We start from the raw sequence: 7,178 nt of genomic DNA, 5'->3' as shown, positions 1-7,178 counted from the left end.
ATGAGCGCATGTTGTTCTTAATTATGCACTGCTAATAATACTGGAAACTAACTGCCAGATGTTCTTATTGGGAAGATTATCACTGTGCCTCATTCACAGAATTTTAAGCAAGGTCCAGACATTGTCATCTTTCATTTATAATTAAGGGTGTCTGAGAAATCCGCAATGGAATCAAATGGATTCTGATTTCTGTGAATCCGACCCGAAGCGTCTGCAGCAGACCAGCTTTTCCCAAGTCGCATGATTTGCAGACCATTTTTTAAAAACTTTCTGCAATTTTACACAAATTTAGTCGTAGAAAAATACACACACACACACATACAGCTGAAAATATGCATTTTCCCCATAGGCTAAAGCATGAAAATGCACATTGACATTTTTGCAAGTGTAAATCGTGCAAATGCGAATTTGCACAAATTCGGAAAATTGGAAAACTGGTTCTGTCAATGAACAGATGATGGAATGAAAGGCACTTGGTAATCCGTGAAATGCAGACAGAATGGATTTTACAAATCCGCACATCCCTGTTTACAACCCTCCATGTTTTTTCATCACTTCTTCCAACATTTTTCTTTGCACAAAACAAGGAGTCCATTCACTGGTATAAGACAAGCCGAGATACGCCATGCTAATAGGGAATGATGGGAGTTGCAATCAAACAGAATTGGAGGGTAGCAGGTTGAGGGAGGGCTGACATAATAAAATGCATTGCATTATACTGCTGTCCTTGTTTCTTTTAAAAAGTGACATGGCCAAAGATAACGGATTTCCTAAGAGGAGGAGGGTGAGACTGCACCTGCAACTGAAAGAGATTGACCAGCCTTTTTGATGAGGGAGGGAGGAACATCTGAAATGCATGATGACATTTCCATTTCTGTAGCAAACTTCCACTATTTCATCTCCTGAAATCGATGGCAACCATAATTAACTATATGTTGTTCTGTTTTCCTTGGAAGGAGCTGTTGCCCGTTTCTTGCTGCCTTGTAACGCTTTAGGGTTCACAAATCAGTGCTTGATCTTGTGCGGAAAGATGGACTTGGGTGAAAACTGGACCTTGGATGATATCAACTGGCTGACCCACAGTGGGATTCTTCATTTGGTCAATACATTAAGAGGTCTGTATGATTGTTTGGGGAGGCTATTAGCTCTGACTTGTCTCTATCTCTCCTCCACGACCCCTGAGCCAGTAATGACTTTGGGCAAGGGGGCATTTAAATCAGAAGAAAAGAGAAAGGACGAAAAGGGTTAAACATGTTTTCCTGGAGAACTTTTTCCCTGATCTTCCCCACGTGGGTGCTAAATAAAACATGTGGGGAAGTCTGATCATGGATATTGAGGTGTATTGATATCATCATCATTATCATCACAGATGAAATTTTCCATGTGGAGCTCCATCCGACGAGCGTTTTATTGCACGCTCATTACTGGGCACTCATAGATTTTTTGCAGATCCCTCCCATGACGTCATCTGCCTCCTGCACGCCTTCTGCCCCTCCTGGCCTTCCTTGCGTGACAAAAAAGACTCTCCACCAAGTCCGATATATTTTAAATCTGGAAGTTGTTGCTCTCTCCTGCTGTGTGTAGGAGAAGCAGTGCGATTAGAACAGCCAACTGAATGGGCCTCGTGCTCGTTGTTTACTTCCTCTTTTGAAAGAGGAAGTAACTGAGCAACAAAAACACGGGCAGAGAAACGACGTAGGGAGCGTGTATCCCCCCGTGTGATGGAGCTCGTGGGTAAAGATCTCTTTGTAGCAAGAATGAACTGCAATAGGAACTAAAGGATTCATACTGCATTGCACAGAGGGAAGAATTCTAAAGGGACACAGCATGAAGTTGCTAGCCCTATTTATTATTTCAGAGTTGTGCAATATTTTAGGTAGATTTGTTTTATGATCTCACTCTCCGCTGTTAACCTCGTTTCAACTAGTCTGCTCAGCAGCAGAAAGGATTACACAGCGTTTCCATAAGCCATGGGTGAATACAAACAGCCACTTATCAAATTGTAACCTACTACAATGTGCATGCAGCCAACTAGTAAAAGGTTATTGTCTCTGACATCATGCCAGTAATGTAGAGATCTTTGGTACAGCGGACAAAGGATGTAGTGGGATGTTTGTACACAGTTTCAAATATCCTCTATACTGCACATTCCTCCTTCACCCCTCCCTGTCTCCTGTTGCGTGGCCATCTTGTAGAGATGCTGGCTTGCATTATCCTAGTTTTGTTAAACAACATTAAGCTGGAGTTCCCAGGTTTGGACATAAGAGTGAACTCTGGTTTAATGCAAGTCAGAATCTCCACACCAAAGCTGGCACACTAAGGGAGAAGGGGAGGGGAGGCTGAGGAGCACATGGCTGTGGCACTCAGCCACAAATGTGTGAACGTGGCTTTAAAAAAACCCCAAAAACCCTGCTCAGCCAGGAAGCTTAGTGCCACTTACACATCTCCCAAAAAGAGGACAAAAGAGAACACCAATATGAATACTGTTTGGATATGCAAGTTTATATGTATAGGTACAAATCTAGAAATAATTATAATTTAAATAGGAATACAATACATCACTCCATAGTGGAGAAGACTGACTAGGAGGCTGTCTTAGTGTCGTTTTTGCCCTGGGTTGGCTCCGAATCTGCGCCACGTGTGCTATATGATGCAGCCGCAGATTCAAAGCCACCCTGGGGCAAAGAGGCGAAGATGCTTGGCTGAAAAGTCAGGGACTTACCCTGACTTTTCCAGCCAAAGTGAGGTCAGCCTCTTTCTTCTGCTGGTCTGTTCTCACTTGGAGCCACTCTGGGGCCATTCCTGGGCTGAAGGCAACCTCCTATTGGTCACTGGAAGCTGTGGGAGGGGCAGGCCTGTTTTGCCTAATGGCTGCCAGAAAGCCCATGCTGCCTCCCCTTGTAAGAACAACATGCTGCCACCGTGCACCAGCGATACCGCGGGGTTTGGTGATGGAGTGTCACCAACTCGGCGCTGTGAAGACAGACCCTAGGTGACCTGTGTGCCTGACCAGTTTGCTATCCAGATCCTAATTGTTGTTGGGCTACTTCAAGGCCTCCGCCCGCCTGCCCGCTCACCCTATGTTGAATTGAATTAGACTCGGAGTAGACTTCACTTCAAATAGAGGACACCCTCGAATAGAGTACTGTTCTCTGCCAGCTCTCCAAAATAGCAGACTGTGCTCTGTAAAGGACCATGGCCTAGTCACTCTCTCTCAGCCTAACCTACCTCACAGAGTTGTTGACAGGAGAAAATATGATTTTAAAAGGTTATATTAGCATTGGAGGACTCAAGGCCACTTGAGATACAGGGGGAAATTAACATTCCGCCCTGCCTATCTGATAAAAAGTACTCTGACGCCACGAATCTCTATGGGATACGTGAGCTGCTTTTTGCGACCACTTACTGTAAATTCAGAAAACCGAGGCATTTTGTTGATTTATTCCTTTTGTATCTAGTCTTTTTTTTATTTATTTAAAGAAGATATATAACGTTTCTAAAATACAACCTAAAAAAAGGATGGAGAGTTAATGCCTGTTACGTCGGCAGAATATGCCTGCTTCGGTTGCCTAGCAACCAATGTGAGGCAGGCTGGATGGCTAGAAGGGGGATTGTATTGACGGAGAAGAGGTAGCCGTGTCAATTCAGGTGGGTGCACGGTTGGAATGCTCCATTCACATGTTGCCCCCTGAAGCCGTGAATGGCTTCTTCAGGGCAAACTTTGGGCTCTGGTGAAGAAAGAAGATGGGATCCGTGTGGTCTTGCCAAAATAAGGAGGTGAGAACAATAATAATGACCAACGACCAACCCACCAGCTGTCAGAATCAACCACAGAGACTTGGCTAGTGCAAAGTTTGTGGGCTGAAGAGACCCAACGGCGTTGTTCTGCAATGGACCAATGATGTTGCTTTCACCTCAATGTCCAGTTGACCCAAGTTTTGGGTTTTGTTTGGTTTTTTAAAATTAATCAGGTAGGGATGAATTTTGAGTGCCGCATGAGGGTGGTATAAACTAAAGAGCTAAGGAGGAAGTCCTTAGCAGCTGCCAATCTGCATTGATTACAATCGCTTAGTTTGTGCTTCTGAATCAAACCGATCTTTTAGAAGGGTTGTTTGTTTGTTTTTCCCCAGAGACGGAGGCTTCCAAAGGTGTTCCGGTGATATTTGGTGCCCATCAGTCGGGTAAGTAAATACAAAGTATATTGTGTATTCAGTCTTTGGAATCCTCTAAATCTCTTGCTATATTTAGACTTTGGATGTCTTAATATAAATATATAGGGTAATTCCTAGCTGGGTTCTGTTCCAGATGTGCATGGATTTACCAGGGGCTTTTTTTAAAAAAATGCTTTACCTCTTGTAGTGTGAGATTTCTGCCACTCTGTGGTGACTTTTGCATTCACCCATGCTGAAGCTAGTTTTCCCAAAGAGGTCATGCCTGCAGAACCACAGCTTCCTTGATGTGTGGAGCCAATGGAGTCTATATTGGGGCCATCCCTAGACCAAATAGTGCCCCAAACGAAGAGAATCTTTGGTGTACCCTACTTACATTTGTTCATGTTTTGAGTATTTAATCTTTTTTAGCACATTTGCAGCCCATTTAACAGATTTGATAGATGATTTGCATGCAAATTGTACAAGGTGTTGTACATTTTAACAACAACAAGGCAGCCTAAAAATAATGTAAAATCCTCATTCTCATCAACGGTTAATGCAATGCTGGTTGTGCAGGTTAGTGTTGCCAGCTTTAGAAGTATAATGTACTGTTTGTTTCAGCGGTTGAGAGGATAGTTAAATGCTTCTTCACACAGCACATAAACTATGGAATTCGTTACCACAAGATGTGATGGCCACCAACCTAGATGTCTTTAAAAGGCGATTAGGCAAACACATGGAGGATAAGGCTATCAATGTCTGCAAGTCATGATGATGGCTATGTGCTATTTATTTATTTGTTATACATACACACACACACACACACACACACACACACACACACACGTCACTTTCCTTCCAAGGATCCCAATGCAATATACATAATCCTCCTCCTCTCAATTTTATCCTCACAACAACCCTGTGAGGTAGGTTAGGCTGAGAGTCAGTGACTGACCCAAACTCACCCAGTGAACTTCATGGCCATGTGAGGACCAGAACTCGGATCTCCTGAGTTCCAGTCCCAACACTCTAACCACAACACCACACTGCTTCTCAATCCTAGTTGCTGGAGAACACAAGTGGGAGGGTGCTATTCTGTCATGTTCTGCTGTGGGCTTCCCAGAGACATCCATCTTGTTGGCCATTGGAAGAAACAGGCTCTTGGACCACACAGGGCCTTTGGTCTGACCAAGCACAAGTCTTCTTAAATTTATTATTGGACCATCTGAATCCCAGCAATCCTCAATCCCAGCAATCCAGCCCTAGTCCCAAAGTCTTATGGATCTTTTCAGTATAGGCTACAGTTGAGTAGGGTGAACATATGGAAAGGAGGACAGGGCTCCCGTATTTTTAACAGTTGCATAGAAAAGGGAATGTCAGCAGGTGCCTTTTTGTATCTGGTCAAGAGGGCAGGGCTCCTGCAGCTTTAATTGTTGTGATGAAGAGGGAATTTCACCAGGTGCTGCATGCATACAAAGGATACCTGCTGAAATTCCCGTTTCTATACAGCTGTTTTCTATATAACTATACAATTCTTTTTCATATGGTTACTCCACATTTTAGCTCTATATTTGGGGTGGCCTCTGCTTCTGTCACTGCAGTCCCACCTAGGAAGAAGTTGGCAGGTGATCAAACGCACCTACCCTTGGTACCTTGATACTGAAGGTATTCTCCTGCCTTTTTAAAAAAATGCTTTTAAAAATCCGAATGTATCGACATGACTGCAAAATATTTTATTAATGGAATCGTGCATTTTATTTTTTTTCTGGCTTTTTTCATGGCAAAATCATAAATCATTCCCCCAAAGTCAATTTCTCTTGCACGTGCACACATGAGAGACCAAATAGCTAGATACCTGAACTGTTCCTGCCCTATAGTAGAACATTGTACTTATAACCAGACATGGCAGTATGGTGTGTGTGTGTGTGTGTGTGTGTGTGTGTGTGTGTGTGTGTGTGAGAGAGAGAGAGAGAGAGAGAGAGCGCTATGCATTTAGTTCATATATATTTTGGCCTGTAAATCCTACTAGCAGCACTGCTCCCACTGTCCCTGGGATAAATGTCCCTAGATAGTAAAGTGTTTCCCCCTCCTACCAGCTGACCCGCTCCGTTGCCTATGCCCAAGGAACTCTGGGACTTGTCATTCCTGAGAGAACATGTCACACAGGGAAGTACAAATCTCTTTTTGTCAAACGACAAGTCTTAGTTTAACTGCACAAGCAGCAGACATTCTCTGTTCTAGAAAAGGATCTGGGCCAGTAATCCAGCATTCAGAATATTTCCTGTTCTGCTCTAACAATCCTTCTGCTTGACTCTAGGAAATCTCTTACCAGATCTGGGTAAACAAGTACATCCCTTAAATACTCTCAAGTATGATTTACAATTTAGTGTCTGTTTTTCTTTGTGGTAATGGGGGATTCTCCGGGCCCAGGTGAAGCCTCTTCTTCTGCCCATATTTGGATTAAAATCAGGAACTCTAGAGGCCTCACCACACTAGACTGAAATCTTGTATTGTTACCGGGACTTTCTGCTTCTGATTTTTTGCAGGATTACAGTGGGCTCCTTCACATGACAGCCATATCATTTGAATTGAAAACTATTTTGGCAATGCTCTCTATTTTTCATTATACAGCACCATCTAGTGGCTGTATTATAGCACAACGTCATCAACACTGATATAATAATAATAATAATAATAGTAATAGTAAAAATAATAATAATTCCCTATTTCTTCAATTCTAAGACACACTTTTTTCCCATATAAACATCTCTAAAAATGGGGTGCGTCTTAGAATCGCGGGTGTGTCTTAGGGTTTTTTTCCCTGTTGGTGGTACTGAAATTAGTGTGCGTCTTACAATCGAAGAAATACGGTAATTTATTTCTTACCCGCCTCTCCGATTGGATCAAGGCGGGGAACAACAGCAAGCATAAAATACATAAAATACAAAAAAATCTCACATTAGCATTTGTACTGGTGTATCGCTGATCTTTTTAAAAGCGGGATAAAGCTCAAAAAGCAAGGGAGAT

At 42.9% G+C, this 7,178-nt stretch overlaps 1 protein-coding gene across 1 annotated transcript in view; it reads left to right on the top strand.

The window, feature by feature from the left end:
* The first annotated feature begins 1,026 nt into the window (after nt 1-1,026).
* Nucleotides 1,027-7,178, top strand: part of AMOTL1 (angiomotin like 1) — a 70,223-nt gene continuing 64,071 nt past the window's right edge. The window contains exons 1-2 of the mRNA XM_063127844.1: nt 1,027-1,115; nt 4,131-4,181. Coding sequence (XP_062983914.1) covers nt 1,031-1,115; nt 4,131-4,181 — 136 coding nt within the window. The 5' untranslated portion in view covers nt 1,027-1,030. The remainder of the gene's footprint in view (nt 1,116-4,130; nt 4,182-7,178) is intronic.

Source organism: Elgaria multicarinata, chromosome 5 (assembly GCF_023053635.1).
Source record: "Elgaria multicarinata webbii isolate HBS135686 ecotype San Diego chromosome 5, rElgMul1.1.pri, whole genome shotgun sequence".
Lineage (NCBI taxonomy): Eukaryota > Metazoa > Chordata > Lepidosauria > Squamata > Anguidae > Elgaria > Elgaria multicarinata.
Note: the sequence above shows the minus strand (reverse complement) of the source record. Positions and strands in the feature narration are given on the sequence as shown.